Genomic DNA, 18,773 nt, shown 5'->3' on the forward strand with positions numbered 1-18,773 from the left:
TTTTGCATTGCTCTCACTTCATCTCAATGCTGTTTATTCGCGAATGCTGTCTCATGTCAGCCAGTTAAGCAGTCAATTTATCATTAGCTGTAAATTTCTGCTGACTTGTTTTAGGCGTGGCGAGTTCAGCTTTTTTTTTTTAATTTCTTCATAAGAAGGTAAATAAGAAGTGCTGATCACAGAGCGCTTTCATGAGTCAATTATATTTGGCTCGAAGCTGTTGCACTTCATGTGACAGTTCAGCATTCGAAGGGAATACGCAAACGAAGCAATAACTATAGCAATAACTACAGCAATAACTACACTGGCAGCAGCAGCAGTGATAACAAAGCTAGAAGGAAAGTTAGTGGTGTAAACAATGTCCAGCCAACCTGCGCATAAAAAGAACGTTGCTCAGTGGACTTCTCTTCTTTCTGCCACGACTACCGGCATTGCCAAAATGCCGTTACACGAGCCCACTGATGAACCTCAGTAGTGTTTCCGGTAGGCTCACTGCAGGTGGCTGTAGCGACAAGATAGTGACATGACGGCCAGGGATTTCATGTAGACGGGCCGATAAATATAGAGAATATCGTGATAGTCTTCATAGCTGATCCAGATAACCATCACAATCTGCACAAATAAGCGTAAAGGAAGAACATTGCTAAGTGGATTTGGCTTCCTCTTTCTACGACTGCTAACATATCTGTGCTAACCTATCATGACCTTAATATCTCCCCTAAGAGCTTATTTGCTAATTACGAGCATTAAAACAACATCATGCGCACTTAAATCAACTGGAAATGGGCTGAATTGTTTGCACGAAGCATGATCTTTAGTGGCGGTACTGAACGGTATATTGTGCTATGAATTAAATATGTACACATATTTTATATTGTCCTGCACTCATGTGCTACCACGCTGTCGTGGTAAACAAAGACAATAGATCGAGGGGCTCCTTATTTGTGAGACACAAGCGACGGGAAGCATAGAAGAAAATCTATGTTGCTTTTAACGGTAATTTAGGACTTATCACATGAATGACGCATAAGAATTCTTTTTCACTCATGCTTGCTGAAGAAGGCATGTTGTCATTTGTTTTGTTAGCCAGATGTGGCTGTGTTAGAGTGGCTACCGATACAAGCCCTATGCAACATCCCAATCTATTTTGTTTACATTCGTAGCTGTTGTGATTGTCTTTATTCGCACCACGCTCAGCTTGACAAAAAATTCCAGCGAGAGCCTGGAGATGTACGTGTGCACCCATGGTTATTAGTACTAGGCAAGATATTTGGCACTAAAGCTCGATTATGGAGCTTTCAGCGATGCCAGTCCTATCACCAAATTTCTCCATAGGCTGTGCATCTACATAGACTCTTTACCTACTCTTTCAGATTACGGACACATATGTGGCCTTGTCGCGTTTCGACTCCAGCACGCTTTCTTCAACAAGGAAAGGCCTCAGATAGGCGCGCAACAACAAAAGTGACACGCTTTGCTGCCTCCATTTTTCGTTTGATTCAAGAAAAACCCACCACGACACGCACGTCAAATAATGACTTGGGAGAACATTATCGTCAGTTCAAGCGGTAAGTCACGAAATCTGGCACTTCGCTGGAAGGCTTACCGTCGAGGGGTGCCACAAACGTTACGGCACTTTGAAAATATCCACCACAAGTAGCGGGTTGGTGAGAATAGGTGCTAGAGACCACTATAAAGTATCCGCGCTTGTTGACAGTTGTCCATGTGTGTTCTTGTCCCGATTAAGCACTTGCTCTTAGCATCAGCAAAAGGTCATTCCTCTCATTTCTAATCAATCTAAGTAACGTCCTCGTTAATAATTTCTGGAAAGGTGCTTTGATAGCTCATTTTCCAGACTTAAGCAAGCCTGAGTGCGTATCAAAAACTGAGGCTCCTTTCATTCTCTACCGAATTTTGTGCTTTTTAGCATCTCATCAGGTTTCGTGAGGCCTGTGTCATCCGTTTCATTTTTGCCCTGCTGATATTTTTGTCAACAGCCACCCACTAAACTACAAGTAAAATCGTGGTAACGCGGTAAACAGCTTTCTTTTCTTCTTTCAGCTCGTCATCATTCGCAGCGAACTTCAACCAAACCAGAAATGTACCCCAGCAAAGACTTCCGTGGGTCAATTTCACCATCTGTAGTTCTGGTCGCGGCAACATTCTTCTGCGGAGTGAGAGTGTCTCACTGCTACGCGGTAACTGAAGATGGCGTCACCACGGACAAATCAATACTGATCCCGCGGGAGAATTTTATGGACCATTTGCGTGGAATGGTTGCCAACGCCTTCGACACCTCCTGGTCGACTGCATCACGGATGCTAGTGCAAGCCGAAGTGTCACCCATTTGCAGTGCTGGTCTCTTGAAGATGGCTCGTGGTATGAGGAACCTGGAGCCTTGGGCATTTCGTAGTAAGTATAATGAGAACTTTTGCTTTTTTTATCCTTCTTTACGCCATTTATTCTCCTTGCATTTACGCACTACTTAAGAAGAAAGTAAGAAGCCTGTGCAGCAACTGCATAGTTTTTTTTTTCGCTTTCTCTCTCCTCCTACTGTTATATCAGCCAATGTTGCATTCTACGCCAGCCTAAATGGGCACTTGAAATCAAACTATGTTTTCAAATGTTTAAAGCAAAAGCTGGCCGGGAGCAATCTCTTCTCTGTAGCAGTCTGTTTTCTTGGTATATCGGTTGCTGAAGAAGATCAAGACGCGAACAGCACACATAAATATAGAAATTGCTGATATAACTCCCCGCATATAAAACTGATGTTTTTTCTACCTCGAAAGTGTTTGTTCATTACAGACTTGTCGCACCATTAGAACAGTAGTTTAGTTAAGCACATTTCTGGGTTAGAGTATTTTGGATTTCACTGAACTTATAACTGACAAATGTCACTGAAGTTATTCATAGTAATATCGGGAGTTTTACGAGCGTAACCCTTCATATGATTCTGAAGCACGCCGTAAGTGAAGGTTTACTTGATCGGATGCTTTCGGCTGGTTTTGATTCATGATGACAAATTTGACAGTGCTTGGAGATAGGAATAAATTGTTCACAGTAGAAAAAGTGGAGGGCTCCGGAAAGTTCGACTGTCTGGAGATCTTTACCGTGCACTGATATAACAAAGTAGAGGACCTGTAGTATTTCCAAGCCAAAGTTTGTTCATTGATTTGCGACCGAAACTTGATATTCAACGAGTAGATTGCACTTCAGTCGAAACGTCCGATAAATATTGTAATGGCGTAAGGAGGGGTGATCCCATGAAGTCTTGATAGAGGATCCCGTGGCAGTCTTCGACTATGGGACCCTCACCTGTATATTTTTCTGTATTTGCACTTTATTGTAGTTTAGAATCATAAACGACTTTGACTATAGGTTTGAGGACGATGTTTTTACTTCCATTTTGACTTCTATGTAAATAAACGTTGCATGCATGGACATCGAACTCGCACACTCTCGCTCAGCAGATTGACAGTTTACCTGCATATTAAGATACCATGTTTGTATCTTAGAGAAGATGGAATAAATCTATACCCGAATCGGCGCATTAAGCTGTTTGAATCTTGTATTATAAACCTTCAAGATGACTGCTTAAAGAAACGTGTAAGTAATCTTTCTAGTTGTTCTTGTTCTTATATACAGCATGTCACAAAAATTACAACCACTCCATCAGCCCTTTTCTAGTGCCCACTTGAAACACTTACTGCACAAAATCTTTTCAAACTTGCTAAGCACCTAATACGTGACGTTAAGCGAATAGGCGCACTAACGTGTGTGCCTTTTGTAGTGAGTGACTGGCTTTAAACCATTCAGTCAACATGATAATCAAATGTTTTGATGCCCCATGGCAATGTACGCTTGCACCACGCATTGTTGCTGATATATTTATTCTTGTAGTTTTAAGCCTGCATACAGGACGCGTGTGTTTCTAAAACATAGGTTACTTTCACTGAATTTGCAAGCAGAGTAAAAAATTTTCACTGTATGCACATGCAGACGCATAGCTGTGTAGTAGACCACCCGCTAGACACGCGAACAACCTGGTTCGACCCTCATTTGCACCCACCATTGTTTATTATTTGTTTTATTTTCATTTTTCCCGATTTTTTGGTCATGCACAAGCTGATGATTTTTCGCTCACAACCTATACGACACCGAAACCGATGCCGACGGCAGAATTTTCGCAAAACGAGCTCTTTAGTGCTCTCGCGTTAAAATGGAAACGCGTGATCATGCTGAATACATGTGAATGACGCTTTTATTCGGCTAATAGGCCTACACTGAGTGATTCCACGTAAAATCGCACAAAGCATGTTGACTTCTTGAGTTTTTTGAAAATTTTATACATCTTTACCTGGTGAGTGAAGAAAAGAGATTCGCAAATATTTTTGAAGGAAAAAATTGTTAGAAGCACAGTAAATCGATAATGACGAAGAGGTGGAGTGCCCCGTTTACCTGTTCTGCTGTTGTTTTCCGACATTGGCGATGAACTACACAAATGATGTCAAGCTACGTATCTTAAAAATGTGTTTAGCTACATATAGGTGCGTTTTCGCTTATGTTGAATTAGTTTTCTCTTGCCTGGGTAGAGCATGTATTTTTACAAAAAATCATATTATTGACCCAGAAAGCGGTGTATTGGCTAACTTTGCAGGCCTTTGTTTCAAAAAAGACCTACAACAGAGCGGATAAATTGCAATGTGCTGAAATACAATGTTGCTAACTTCAAGAAAACTACGTGCTAGGGAAGCGTCTCGCCAAAAAAAAAAAACATGTTTGATATATCCTAAGCTTTAAACACTTGTTCTGTTGCACATCAGCTTTCACAATGAATAAAATTACATGTTGCATGAAGTGGTTTCACTTGCAGTTACAGCCCGTCAAATGATGCCCTTTTTCTAGGATGGGCAAGTGTTGGTCAGACTTCCTGCCCGTTAATTATAGAATGCAGGCCTCTACGTCAGTTTCTTAAAAAAAAAGCGAGCCCCGCCGTGGTGGTTTAGTGGCTAAGGTACTCGGCTGCTTACCCGCAGGTCACGGGATTGAATCCCGGCTGCGGCGGCTGCATTTCCGATGGAGGCGGAAATGTTGTAGGCCCGTGTGCTGAGATTTGGGTGCACGTTAAAAAACCCCAGGTGGTCGAAATTTCCGGAGCCCTCCACTACAGCCTCTCTCGTAATCATATGGTGGTTTTGGGACGTTAAACCCCACATATCAATCAATCAATTAAATGAACGCGGCACAGAACTATAGCGGCCGATTGTACTGGGGACGCCAATTTTGAAGTGATTTGTTCATGGGAGCAGCCATGAGTGCGGGAATGACGAGCGAGCATGCGCGTGCATGTCCTCGTGTTCCGGTGCGAAGAGGGCTCGTTTTCGTGTCTTCATTCGGATAGACTGCCATAAAGCTGGGGGTAACTTTTGTGAATGCGGATTGGAGCATCGCTATTTTATCCGGTCTTTGGTTGCATAGCAGCCACGCGCTGTTAACATTGCAGAGGTAACAGACCTTGTTTGCGCTTTTTGAGTGTTCAAAGTAAGCTCAAACAAGATCGCTTCTACAATGCGTACGTTTATATTTAAACAAAAACGTCCTGAGGTGACTGATGAAACTTGGGCATGGTGGGATTCCAGCGCATGTGCTTGGCGCGTAAACAGAGGCGATCGGCTAACGTCACAGATTCGCGTTTTTTAGCTCTTGTTCCCCGACCGCATTTGGCGCCCGCACAAGAAACATTTCAAGGTGTTGACGGGCAAGTTGAAGTTTGACTCCAATTTCTCGGCGGGAAGTACCGCGAAAACTCTTCTCAGGATGCTGAGAGCGCTCGCTTTCCGCATGCGAGTGACAGCCGCTTTCGCCAGAGAAACTGCGCAGCACGAATTGATCTCTGTGAAAGCCATAAAGGTGGCACTCAAGGAGAAAAATCAAGAGGAAGCCATTGCAAATCTATAGACAACCGGATGTGCCTGCCCATCTCAGACGACGGCAGCAGACGATCTGTACTGACCGTGGGCACAGTCCCCTGCTCACACTTTATTTGACTCCGATAGTGCTCGCGCTTTACTCTGCTGCTGTGCGTTTCATAGCGGCAAATTATAACTCCTAGCAAAATTATTCTGCGGACTACGATTCGGAACACAAGAAGTTCACTTCAAAGAAACAAATCTTTCGCAGAGTTACTGACTTATACATCACAACTTCATGCCTCTGTGCCTCTGTGCCTCTAGGAACCCCACGCGTACAACACCAATTTCTAATCATTCACTACCGTGTTTACCACAGCTAATTTGCAGTGGCAAGACATCAATACGAAATACAATATCATGCCAAATTGAAAAGGCCGTACACAATCACAAAATTCATACAATCTTCAGAGCTAAATGTTGTGCTCAGTCTTGCGCAGTGACCTTATTCCATGGGTCCTCTTCACATCGGAACACGCCGTACTGTGCGCGCTTGCTTGTTTGGTAATCGAGCACTGATTGGCGTTCCCGTAACCAAATCATTTCGAAATGGGCGTCCTCAGTGCAGTCGAAAGCTGTTTCAGTGCTGGTTTACTTTTATGTAACTGAAGTATTGGCCTGCATTTCTTACTTAGCGGGCTTCAATCTACAATTCCCTATTGTTGCACAAGGGCAATATTTGATGGGCCGTAACTGCAAGTGAAACCACATTATGCAACATTTTTATTGATTATCAAAGCTAATCCGCAAAAGATTAAGTGGGAAAAGTTTCAGAAATATCCAAAATTGTTTTTTATTCGTTGTCACAAGTTACCTTGGCATGCTGTTTTCTTGAAGTAATGCGATTCTAACTTTTTATAAAAAAATATCATGTGTATAAGCTTTGGCACTTTCGTAAATGAATATTTTGAAAAAGTAATGCGGAATTTCGGCTGCTTTGTCGCCAGCCCTGTTTTAAATAAAAGCCTGCAAAATAGGCTAAAGAACGCTCTATATGTTGATTATGAGATTTTTTATTGTGAGCGCAGAGGAATTCGCCATACTACAAATGACGCTGTTGAAGTAATGAAAGCCTTAGAAGGAACGCAAAAAAAGCAAAGCCGCTGATGGAGATAATGTAACAACGCACCTGCTGAAAGATGGCGGAGACATTGTGTTTGAAAAACTGCCCATCTTATATACGAAGTGTTTCTTGAGGAGAAGGGTACCAGAATCTTAAACAACACGAACATAATCTTAATTCATAGGAAAAGATTTGTCAAGTACTTGAAAATTACACGCCGATCAGCTTACTATTCATTTTGTACAACCTATTTACAAGAAAATTGGCCTATAGAATGAGACGACATTATAGTTCAGCCACCCAAAAGACCATGCAAGATTTTCTACAGGCTACTCCACAATAGACCATATACATAATATATATCAGATAACAGAAAAAATCGCAAAATACAACCAACCTCTATACATAGCCTTCATATATTACGAAAAGGCATTTTGACTCACTTGAAACATCAACAATAATGCAGGCACTACGGAATCAGGGCATCGAAGAACCTTACACATAAACATGCTGGAAGAAGTATACAGCGGATCGACAGCGACTCTAATTCTCCATTGGATGAGTGACTGAATCTCAAAAAAGAAGTATCTAAGGCAGGGAGACACGATTTCTCAATTTCTATTGACCACGTGTTTGCAGGAGGTTTTCCGGGCCCTGCATTGAGAAGAGTTAGGGACACGAAATAATCGAGAGTATCTCAGTAGCCTGTGATTCCTTGATGACATTGCCTTGATCAGTAACTCATAGGGCAAATTAGACCTCTTGATAACTGAAATGGACACTGGAAGCAGGAGGATAGGTCTTTAAATTATTGTGCACAAAACTAAAGTAATGTGCAATAGTATTGGAAGTAAACAGCGCTTTACGGTAGGTCGAGATGTGCTGGAGGTTGTGTAGGAATATGCCTACTAAGGACAGATAGTAACCATGGAGCCGAACTATGAGAATGAGAGAACTAGAAGAATAAGGACGGAGTAGATCACATTCGGCAGGCACTCTCAAGTCGTGTATGTTAATCTACCACTAACACTCAAATATAAGTATATAACAGCTGCATCTTGCCGGTACTTACCAACAGAGCAAAAACTTGTAGCCTTACAACGAGGAACGAGCTTAAATTGAGGACGACGCAGCAATCAATGGAAAGAAAATTGACAGGTGTAACCTTAAGAGACAAGAAGAGAGCGCAGTGAGTCAGGAAACAAACCGGCGTTAAAGATATCAGTTGAAATCAAGAAGAAATTGAGATGGGTTGTGCACGTAACTTCTATGCAGAATAACAGCTGGCCATTAAGGGTAACTGACTCGTTTCCCAGAGGAAGTAACTGCTATAGGGTTAGAGAGAAAGTTAGGTGGGCCGATAAGGTTAAAAAGTTCGCAAGTATGACGTGCTAGCTGAAAGCGCAAGTCCAGGTTCATTGGCGGATCATGGGAGAGGCCTTTGCCCTGCAGTGGGTGTAGTCAGGCTGATATTGATGACAATGAAACAAGAATTGAAACTATTCCTTGTTCGCTTCACCTAAAGCCCTTGTGTGTTTTTTTTTCAGGCTACGATATGGACTGCTTTTCATGTCTGATTGCAGATGTAATCCAGGCTGCTCAATTGAAACCGCAAGGCAATTCTTACATATAATTTGTGATGTTATCATGTTCATTGCAAGCATCGTTGCGTGTTTAACCAGAGCGCGCTACTTACAACATCAAGTAATCTATCAGTCGTAGCAGTCCTACATGGCTACTGTACTCAGCTGCTGAGTCAAAAATCGCATGCCTAGATCACAATGTCTAGAAGGTGAAGCGCTAGAGGTTTTTGCACTAGATTTAGGTGCAAATTTAAACTACCCAATTGGATCTCTATTTTTTTATATATATATATAGCAGCAACCCTTCTACAGTCAATTACTTATGCGTTACTTTTTTTTTCTAATGACTTATGGCAGGACATAAGTACTAACTTGTTTATTCATTTGCGCAGTGTTCGATGCATCCGGCAAGTACCCTAATGGCCTATTACAAGCTACGACTTCCGATCCGGGAGCGTTCGATGAGTGCGTAGAGACGGTGCTACACGACCCAATGTCTGGTCGCGAGACCCTGCGTGCACAGTACTGTAACCTCCGGCTGCGTCTCACGAGGGATCCTTCATTGATGCACGAGTTGGTTGCTTCTTTCCGGATAGGCCACCCAAGGGTGAGTTGAATGAGAATATTGTACTTAACTCTCGTTATCATAACTCATGCAAGCTGTCGCATCATGATAACGTGAACACACGTTGTTGGGGGTCTTTTTCTTCTTTTCTTTTTTCCTATAGTGCTGCAGTAAATGATGAATCCAGAGGTGGGGGCGGGGCGGTACGGGAGATCACCCCTTCCAAAAGGTTCTGTCAGCACCCCTCCCCCCCATTTTAGTGCTCGTATCGCACCTCCTGTTAATAGTTCATACAAATGAGTGAAAACCGTTCGAGCACACATTTTATTTTATTTATCTATACAAGTACCTGCAGTGCCACGAGTGCATTATTGGGAGGGGGGTGGTAACGTGACAAAAATAATCACGTGAAAATATCTGTTTACACAAAGACAAAGATTAAAAATGAGCCAATTGAAAAGCTGTGTATGCAACAATTAAAACTGGTGACACATAATTCAGGCACAATCTCATCAAAAGAAGAAAAAAATGAAAGACAGCACAATCAAAAGCAGGGGGACAACTAGTTTATAGCTCACGGTAAATTTGAATGTAAAAACAGTTGGAACTGGGAGAGTGCTTTACAATCAGCTATATCTTTAGAAAGTCTGTTCCAAAGCATGGAGGTGTGAAAAAAATTGATTATTGAAACACATTTGTGCGGCATCGCGTCTCATGTACTTTACAGTCATGGTCACGACGCATAGAGATGATGTGCGAAGGGAAAATATACAAGTTTTTGTTATTACCTGTCAGATCAGAGGAAATATGAAAAAAAGTTCCAATGTTGTTGCTAAGCGGCAATGGGCTAGGGTTTTCCAGCCAAAGTTGTCTTTAAATAAAGAAGTGCTGCTTTTATAGCTACCATCACCAGAGACAAGCCCGCTTGCGCGATTCTGGATGCGCTTAAGCTTATTCACAAGACAAAAGGTGCCTGGGTCTCATATATATCTCATATATATAAGCATATATCTCGAGTAATGCTCGAACGTTCGTATTATAAAAGTATTCTCTAGCACTGCTGGGGGCTTTCTGAAAATTGCGTCTAATGAGGTTAAACATTCGAGAAGATTTTATTGTTACATGTTCAACGTGTGTAGTCCATGAAAGATTTTCTCAACAATAAACGCCAAGGTATTTGTAATGATGTACCCGTTCAAGTGATATATCGTCCAAATCATCATCTGATCTCACACGCCCATTTGCGCGTAAAAGACATAAATTGTCATTTAGCACTATTCAAAGACATACACCATGTGGAACACCAAGTTCGAGATGCGTTCAAATAAGTTTGCAAGCTAATGACATCGTGTTCGTTTATTATGTTCCTATGAATGATGCAGTCATCTGCATATAATCTGACATTGCATTGAAGACGCTGCACAATAACATTGATATAAATAAAAAATAACAGAGATCCCAAAACAGATCCTTGTGGCACGCCCGAAGTAACTGTTATTCCTATTGACATAATGCCATTAATTAATTATAATATGCTGTGTTCTTCCGGCAAGGAAATTTTTAGTACAAACAACTATTTCCCAATGAATACAGAGAGATGATAAATTATGCATAACAAATCATTTGAAACAGCTTCGAATGCCTTTCTCAAATCTAAAAAATGCAATCAACTTGAAATCCTGAATCTTAGGAGTAAAAAAGTTCATGACAAAATTCAACCAAGTGCGTTGTGCAGCACAAGCCAGACCTGAAACCATGTTGAGCAGGTCGAAAGAAACCATTGCCTTCGAGGTGTTTTATCACACCACTGTAAATGATATGCTATAAAGTTTACAACATAGAGAAGTTAGTGAAATCGGTCTATAGTTTTTTATAGAATGTTTGGGACGGGTTTTTTTCCTTGAATGAGAACAGCTCCTGCTCCTGTGTAGAGATTTATTGAACAGAACGACTAACAAGTGAGCAATTTTCTGAGGACATGCTTTGATTATCTTGGTGGGTATGCCATCAGGACCTCCAGCTGGATTGTTTTTCAGGTTACTAAGCAGCTTCAGAACACCATTGTACGTGACAGTGACCATGGGCATATTCTGGTATGGTAAATCTGGAATTACGGGAAGTTGATTAGCACACGTATGGGGAAATATGCATTTAAAATAAAAGTTAAAAGAGCAAGCCTTTTCGTAATCATCAAACACTGCTTCTCTGTTGACTAAAATATATATGTCGCGTTCACCTTTTTACTGTTCACTTTAATAAACTTCCAGAATTCTTTAGCATTATTTTTCAGAGCTACATCAAGCGACGAAATGTATTTTTTCTTATTTACTCCAATTATGTGTTTTATTTTGTAGCCTATGTCACGCATTTCTTCAGACACACTCTGTTTGCGATTTTTCAAATATTCAGCGTAGAGGTGGCGTTTCCTGCTAATTAAAATTCGAATTTCCTTGTTCATCCATGGTTTGTCATTGCGGCGTCGACTTGGTACGAATTTAGAAGGAATGTATTCTTCAAGTAAATTCAGTAACGTATCACGAAAGACAGACCACAATTCATCAATGTTGATGAACAGTAATAATACACATTACCAGTAATATAACTATCAGGAGGTTTTTCTCCTAGTAAAAACAAAAAACACCCCCCCCCCCTACCAAGCTTTATTCTATGCCACCACTCCCTCTAAAATGAGTGGCTGAATTTACCCCTGGTTGTAGAACGTTCAATCATAATGATTACGCGGTAATGAATAAGAGACCCTTATTCATTAACGAGGGTCTCCTACTGGCAGACTTGATGCCTTTAGGTTGTACACGAGGGACTATTGGTCAGCTCCCCACACGTAGTAAGTTTACGTGCTACTTGACGCCAAAACAGACTCATAAAGAGTGTGCCACACTCGCCGCCATGGCTATTAGTGCCGCTGACTGACACTCCCACGTTTAAATTCACATAGATACCCAATAAAGTGGCTGGGGGGATAGCTGTCGAGGTAGCTCAGTGGTAGAGCATCGAATGCGTTATTCGAAGGTCGCAGGGTCGGATCCTGCCCACGGCAAGTTATCTTTTCACACACATTTCTTTCTTCTTTCTTCTTATTTACATTCCATTGGTTTTAATAACTTCCCCTGTACATTCCTTGGCATTACTGTCTGTTATATCTCATTAATATTGTGTTAAACACGGAAATACGAGCCCTTAGGTATACACTTCTCTCCCTTATATATATATATATATATATATATATATATATATATATATATATATATATATATATATATATATTTGCGGTGAGGCTGCTTGCCCCCCTCCTCATGTAGGAAATGGTAAAATAGGAAAACAGGCACAAGCGCATTGTGTTACAAGTAAACGTACCATGAATTACTACCAACTTGCCGAAACCTTTCTAGTGCTGTGCCTACACGTTATCACGCAACAGGTTTGTACAAGCTAACTAGAACTCGTTTAAATAGGGCGCCTGCACTTTTGCATTTTTGAATCGCGCTATGGGCACATATATTCCTGACCCAAGATCACCTCCAATATTTCGGTGGTTCAGTACCCGCTGTAGTGACAGGGGTCGTCATGTGCGCATGAAATGGTACCAGCACATGCGGGGACGCATCTATGAGGCACCACCATGGATATCTAAGCAGCTGTCGAGTTGCAAAGCTTGAAGGAACGGGTTCGATTACTGGCCACGATGGGCACATTTCATGGGCGACCAAATTCGAAGAAAAAAATTATGCGCTCAGATTTATGGCATTTAAAGAGCCCCCACGTGTTCTAAATCATTGCGGATTACCCCGTTACGGTGTGCTCCTCAGTCATATCTTGGCTTTGCACGCCATAAACACATGCGTCCTTTTGGACACATGGAGTACGATAACACTTAAGTGTAAATTTTACACACATACTATGCACAACACTCAAAGCTACATTTTCACATTATACCTAATACACATGGCTGAATATTTATGACTCTCAGCTGGTTCACATTCAGTCTAAGGCAGCAAAACCTTCCTCTATATAAAAACGTGCTTAAAACCTTATCTACCTCCTATATGTTAACAAAGCATACTGCGTAGATATACGAGTTTGAATCGATGGACGAAGCAAAATGCTATAAAGCGCTTATCATTATATCGGACTGAAGAATGCTGAGGGCGTTGGATTGTAGGTTGTTACACACATTTTTTACCTGTATTCTTGAAGAAATAAATGCCCTTGTGTTTGTGTAACACACAGAAAAAAAAATGGTCATTAGCAGGATGATGAATAAGTCTGTATAGTATGGCGAATAAAATGAATGAAAAATCAAAATCTTGTATTACCATCGGTGCAATATCAAAGATAAATTACGCTATATTACAGAAACGTGACACTTGAAAGGTGGAAGAAAATGGAAAAAAAATGATCTGGCTGCCCAATTTAGGACGGAATCCTGCATTTGGTTCTCCTGATGCGGTGAAATGCTTTTATTTTACCGTAATATTAGCGTCACAGCCTACGCTAACAGCTTGTAGTGTTTTCTGTTTTGGCTTTTTTTTGTCACGAAAACAAATGAGATCACCGATGTCATCATAATACCAAAATTTCTGTGCATTTCAAGTTAACCTAATTTTGCCGTTCACCTTTTCGATTTAAAAAAGCCCCGCAGCCGCTATTGCCCGCGTTACCGCTATTGCCCACTCACATTGCCCGCGTTACCGCAAAGCGGGCTCCTTCTAGTGTTACGCATGTGTGACTGCAGCAGCCGTAGTCGGAATGGTGCTCAATAGGTAGCGCTAGTTAGCAATTGCATTACAGTAGTTTTCTGTTAGATTTGTTTTGAACAAAGCCGCTGGAGAGTGAACGAAATGAAATAGATTTCTTAGGGGTACGAACAGCTTATACCTAGAAAAACGTGGGCAGAATATGGAGCAAAAGATACAAGAATCTGAAATCCAAATGCAGGACGAGATACCGCCATTAGCCGCCATAGTGCAACGCTAATTCTAAACTCTTTAGTGGCTTGCTAAACCGTACTGTAGCATTTAGCTTTAAAAGTCAATCTAAGCTACCCACGTGCGCAGTGTTTTGTTGCACACTACCAAGTTTGTGTGGCGCCGCCCATACACGGAAATGACTATAGCTGATTGGGCTTCCCTGTTTGCTATCGGAAGTATCCCTAAGCAGAAAGATGGAGCTAGAAGCAAGGGCCATTGGTTGAAACTGCACGCTTTTTCACCGCACAAGACGCCGAGAGTGCCCTCAAAGACGACCCTGTTTTCCTCGCAGTATTCAACTGTAAATCCACACATTTTGTTTCGTGGCAGCGCGTTCCAGTCGCATGGTCGCTTATCGACACTCGCTTATCCTCCTTCCCAGATGCCACGAAAACAGTGTCCTCAAAGAGGGCATATTCAGAGTGAGTGTTAGATTGTTTCACCCTATAAACTAGCCATATTTCATTGCAGCACGCTGATTACCGGGGCCACCTTTCAGAATTTTGAAGTAGCTGTGGACTATTCGCCGAAAGAACTTAAATTCGCCCATATGACTCAACCATGTGTTTCCACTTCTTGAAGCGTAGTGTTTATTTTTATAATTTACGCCTTAATAAGGTTTATACGCATCTGAAAATACTTTCTGTCGCAATAAAGGGGACGCCTTAGATAGCACGCAGATACCTCAATTCTGCATTTTTTTTAATAGTGGACGCAATTGTTTAAACCTCCGAATTTCACTGCATGTGCAATAAAACCTACATTTTTTTTTTTGCTCTTTGCCCTAATTTGCAGCTAGCGAAGTTCACAGACTACTTCACAGACGAGAGGCTGTCCGGCGTTCGCATAGGTATATGTGTGCTCAAGGACTGCAATGAGACTGAACTTCAAGCGCTCGTCGACACAGGTAAACCAATATGCAGTGAAGCACAGTTCATAAGCTTTTGAGTAGACAGTAAGCAATAAATGACAGGGTCGACAAATGACACAGATGAGAAAAAAGAAAAACGAAAAGAATATTTATCAGTACACATTTTTATTTCAGTCATCATATTTGCAAGAACTTTGCAACATTGCCTGGTGGTTTTATTCAAGCCCAAACAGCACAAGAACTCTTTTGATTGATTTGTGGGGTTTAACGTCCCACAACTACCATATGATTATGAGAGACGCCGTAGTGGAGGGCTCAGGAATTTTGGACTACCTGGAGTTCTTTAACGTGCACCCAAATCTGAGCATACAGGCCTACAACATTTCCGCCTCTATCGGAAATGCAGCCGCCACAGCCGGGATACAAAAACTCTTTTCAACCCCGGTAACGTCATATTCTTTTAGTAAATCTAGTGCCAGCTTAGTCAATGCCTGGCAAGCGAAAACGTTTGGTGGTACACTCGCGAGATTGTTACCATTATCTTTGGCGTGTCGAAGTGAAAATGTAGCACTTTTGGCGCAGACTTGGTCCACTTTGCTTGTCCTAAGTGGTAAAACGTTTCGCGAAAAGTAAATTGTCCTCAAAGTTACAGTCTATGATAATGACCCTGCTCTACTGACTCCTAAAATTCTTCCCTTATGCGCTCACTGCGGCACTCAGTGACAATCTTGCCGACGGGCACAGCAGCGAATTTGAGAACGGTGTCATCCGCAGAGATGTAACCAATAAAGGCGATTCTTTTGGCACCAATGCTTATAGGCGTATAAGAACTATGCACATGCAACGCGGCCAGCGTGTTGTGTCCGACTGCGAACCGTGACAACTCCTCGGACCCTGCCTCGCACAAAGAAACATAACTAGCCTACACCAATAAGAAATTGCGATGACGAAAACACGTCAATCTCAAAGGCATCTTTCTCTTTTCCATTGGTTTGCACGCAGTTGGTTCAAAAGCAGTTACGTCATTCGCCTCATCTTTCCAATAACAATCCCCAAGGCTACGCTCTTGTTCGTTGCAACCGAGAGTACGTTGTAAGTGTAACTTGCATGGAGTTAAGAAAAACATGGGAGTGGGCACGCCCAGCGTTTTTTGACCACACTCCTCTAAAGTCGTTCTTCCTCGCGTTCCTCCTCATTTCCAATGACGTTCTTGTTTTATTTCCTTTCAAGGAGGGTGCATGAACCAAAAATAAAAATACACGAGCGCGCTCTTAGCGTTCTCAAGCAAGCCTGCTTGGACACCCATCCCCTCTTTGCTATAAACTCTGCTCGATTCTTAGCATGCTTCTCAATCATTTTTTTTACAACTTGGCTTCACAAACACTTTACGACACTAACTCCTATATTTTCTTGTTCCCTCTTTAGTTGTTTGGGACACTCATGCTGGTAATAATGCGCTAAAGCCATGCCAACATGAGTGAAAAAATTCCACGTGACCACCCTATTCTAAGGTCACTTGGCCGGCTTGGAGTGTACTTCGGAGCTTATCATATTGCAACAGTCCCGCATATTTGGGACGTAAAAGCAGGGTTCCCAATTTTATTGAATCCTATGAGAGCTGTGAAGAAGTAACTGGAAGTAAAACGTACCTGAGAGAAACATAACAGTAGTGTTAGAAGTCTGTAGAAAAACTCTCGCGTATGTGAGATCCATTTTTTCTTTCAGCATGGATAGATACATCACATTATCTCCTTGTCCAAAACTTCCCACGCAAAAATGGCAGAAGGAGTATAATGAAGGCTAACCTTTTGTTACAATATGTTCTGATGATTATGCCTGTGCCGAAAATTCATGAATGTGCACCTTAAACGATGTAGGGTCACGTGTAATTATTGTTAGCGTAATTAATATCAATATTGATGATACGTAGAAACACTGACCGTAAATCATAAAAAACGGGCGCCGTACTGTAGGCTGACAATGCAGTGTTTTACATATACTAAAACAATACGGTGCCCAATGAACTTTAGTAAATTTGAGAGATAAGCTTTTAGACTAGGGCTACCCGCATGTTTATGCAATGAAATCATATGGTTGGTGGGATAACAGCCAGATGGTGGTATCACCGGGGCACATGCTCCTCACCAGTTTTCAGTTTATTCACTTATATATTTAGCTCATCCTGAAACACGTAGCATAAAACAATACTCGACACATTCACCTGCCCAGCCTCCCTTCTATGGTCGAGAGCATATTGCTACCACACAAAAAGAACAAATTTTGTCGCGCCGGCACACAACCACTGCTGGCAAAGGTAGGCACCAGTGGCACTGCTCTGGTGTAAGGAGCAGCATGACAACATATGTGGGTGGATTTTTATATATTTATGTGTACACATGCAGTCTAGGTACAGGTTCTATAATCATTAACTATTTCACGCACACTCATAAAAAGTTAGCAATCAGTTAGTAAACGCCTGTGTTTACTGGTTTTCACAGTATTTTATTACCTTTGCAGCATACTTTTACTAGCCGCCAGCTAGTACAGCTAACAATTTGGCCGTCACTAAACAAGAAACCTTTCTCAGTCTTTTTAACTAAGCAACTATTAAGCCACCTACGTGGCCAGATCTTTCGTAGATGCCGCAGTACATAGTACATTTTCCCGTAAAGGTGACATTGTAAGCAAAATTTAGGCAAGCTCTAGTTTTATTGACTACCCTGTAATAGACGTTTCATGCTACGTAATGGCACACATATATACAAATAAAATAAACGTAATGCTGAGTAGAAAACAACAATTATCTTTTAAATTTTGTGTCTGAAACCGGTACGCGGTGTGCTATCCCAAAGCAGGGATATATATAGCCTTCAAGCTGCTGCTATAGTAGAAACCTGCTATGTCCAAGTCCAAGTGTTGAAAATTTACTTGTGCATGTATTTGCATACATGTTCTGGTGATCGGTTCATATGATTTTTCATACTCATATCAGCACATTATCATGGGAGTATGATAACTCATATAAACATATCATAGGTTCACATGAGCCCATATGAGCTTATGAGATTTACATATGTATGTTCATATACGAATCTGATATGATCATGTGATCAATCCTCTATATGGATGTTGCTGTGATGCGCACAGTGTCAGATATGGAGGTATGTAATAGGCACACAGAACGCGAATTTGTTCATAATAGGCAGGACCCCACTTTCACTTTTGTTAGACGCGTAATTGTGTAGCATAAAGGATTTGTTCTGTAGAAAAACAACAAAGAACATCAAAAAAGCTATGAGGCGAAATAGACCTCACCATAGCCAATTGTATTAAGGAACTTTTGGATTGGGAAGTAAGAGTACCGTGGTCCTAACATTTGCCTTTATAAGCTTGTTTGAAATATTTCTGTAAATATTCACCTCACAACACAGCATTGTCGTTTCGATTATCGCAGGTTTAAAACAACATTGTTGTGGCAAACTAGCTTGTAGAAAGCCCTAGGTTTTATATATGATTTAGCTACTGTCCCTGCTCTCTGTGAAGAATTGGCAGTGAAATAAGTGCTATTCCTTGTGCTCAGAACAAGAAATGAAAAAAACCACACCCAATGCAAAATGACGCTATGACTTGTCTCTTGAATATCAACCTGCCTTCTCTGTCGTTGTTCTTTCTTCCTTCCTTCCTTTTTTGTCGATGAGATCTCTAGACACTTGATTAATCATCAACACAAGCCT

The 18,773-nt window shown here is 41.4% G+C and overlaps 1 protein-coding gene across 1 annotated transcript in view; it reads left to right on the forward strand.

The window, feature by feature from the left end:
- Positions 1-1,672: 1,672 nt before the first annotated feature.
- Positions 1,673-18,773, forward strand: part of LOC119161989 (nose resistant to fluoxetine protein 6) — a 109,488-nt gene continuing 92,387 nt past the window's right edge. The window contains exons 1-4 of the mRNA XM_037414477.2: positions 1,673-1,772; positions 2,062-2,412; positions 9,008-9,222; positions 14,964-15,075. Of these exons, the coding sequence (XP_037270374.2) occupies positions 1,724-1,772; positions 2,062-2,412; positions 9,008-9,222; positions 14,964-15,075 (727 nt within the window). The 5' untranslated portion in view covers positions 1,673-1,723. The remainder of the gene's footprint in view (positions 1,773-2,061; positions 2,413-9,007; positions 9,223-14,963; positions 15,076-18,773) is intronic.

Source organism: Rhipicephalus microplus, chromosome X (assembly GCF_043290135.1).
Source record: "Rhipicephalus microplus isolate Deutch F79 chromosome X, USDA_Rmic, whole genome shotgun sequence".
Classification (NCBI taxonomy): Eukaryota; Metazoa; Arthropoda; class Arachnida; order Ixodida; family Ixodidae; genus Rhipicephalus; species Rhipicephalus microplus.